Consider the following 1,498-nt stretch of genomic DNA (forward strand, 5'->3'; position numbering starts at 1 on the left):
GATTAATTAATACATAAAGCACTTAGGATAGTGCTGACATATGTAAGAACTCAATAAATGAGTTTTGTGTTGGTTTTTATAGAAGGACACCATAGCCTAATATCTTAGAAAGATGTTAATAATAAACAAAAAAGGTTATAAACCAGTATGCACAGAATATTTTTACAAAATAAGTGTATCTCATATACATAGATTTACAAAAATAAACACTAGGAAGATATAGTATACAGAAATAGAAATAGTACATCTCTTTCAATAATAAAATTACAGGTCATTTTTCTTATTTTTGTATTTAAAAATTTTTCAACAACAAACACATGCTTTTATGAGAGGTAAAAATGATCATCTGTACCAAAATGAAAACTGTCAGTTTTTTTACTCCAAATAATAATGAATCCGTCCCAAACTAGCAGAGTAATTGGGTAGAGTCAGAAATACAGACATTTCCCTTCATAGCCTTTATTACCACATAATCTGAGCTCAGTCTTATTTTACAAACCTTATACACAAATGGCAAAAACAATTAAGAGATCTTTCTTTCCAGAAGTTAATTTATTCTCATTTCCTCTCTTTTGCATGTGATTCTCTTTATGCAATAGATTCTCCATGTTTTCCTGAGCCTTTAATTTAGAAAAGCTGTCACAAAAGTGAACTTGCCACATGAGGAAATCAGAAAAGAACCAATTAAGTTTTTACTGTCCTCCTTCCAGAGGGAAGAATGCCTGGCTGGCAGTAGTGAAATGGGACAATTATAAAGTCTTTTTTGTAACAGGGGAAGATAAGCCCCAATGGTGGACAGATTGTCTTAGTCACATGAGCCGTTTGGGGTCTATTTTCTCTAGGTGAACTAGGGGTTTTAGCTGCTCTGCAAAGTTCCTCATGTCATCAGAGACCATGTCCTGCCCAGCTGGTGCAACAACACTTAGTTCCACAAGATAGGAGAGTGACAAGGCCTCGGTGCTGTCTGTGCTCCCAGGCACCAGGATACGGAAGATCTTGTACACCATAATCTTCATGATGCCCTTACGGAACAAGTGTCCCTTGGCTACAAACTCATGGTCCATGCGGAAGCCCATTTCCATCAGGAAGTCAGTGAGGTTCTCAGATGTTGCAATGTCCACGCAGTTCCTCACCAGAGCGTGGCGGTTCTTGTCTCCCACTTCTGGCTGTCCCAGGTAGCGTAGATGCCAGGGTGCGCCTGCCCTATCCATAGAGCGTCGGGCCCTTAGAACAAATGGACTGGCCTGCTGGCCTTTAAGGAGGAATACCATCTCATGGTCCAGGAAAGTCTCAGGTTCCATGTTGTCACACAAACCACGAAGGCGATGGATAAGGCTTTCCAAGCTGTGATCTAAAACGCTTCCTTAGGAAGGAAAAAGCACAATTGAGTCCCATCTTTCGGAAAAAGTGGCGACCGCCTCTGGAGCGTGACGGCGGGAATGGAATTAGTAAAAGATTAAAAAAAGTAAATGAAAAAAAAAAGTAAATGAAACAAACA

General features: G+C 39.4%; 1 protein-coding gene across 1 annotated transcript in view; it reads right to left on the bottom strand.

Annotated features, from left to right (window-relative positions):
- Nucleotides 1–435: 435 nt before the first annotated feature.
- Nucleotides 436–1,498, bottom strand: part of MED18 (mediator complex subunit 18) — a 2,590-nt gene continuing 1,527 nt past the window's right edge. Inside the window, exon 3 of the mRNA XM_006777463.2 lies at nt 436–1,363. Coding sequence (XP_006777526.1) covers nt 810–1,363 — 554 coding nt within the window. The 3' untranslated portion in view covers nt 436–809. The remainder of the gene's footprint in view (nt 1,364–1,498) is intronic.

Source organism: Myotis davidii, unplaced genomic scaffold (genome assembly GCF_000327345.1).
Source record: "Myotis davidii unplaced genomic scaffold, ASM32734v1 scaffold149, whole genome shotgun sequence".
In the NCBI taxonomy this organism is placed as follows: Eukaryota; Metazoa; Chordata; class Mammalia; order Chiroptera; family Vespertilionidae; genus Myotis; species Myotis davidii.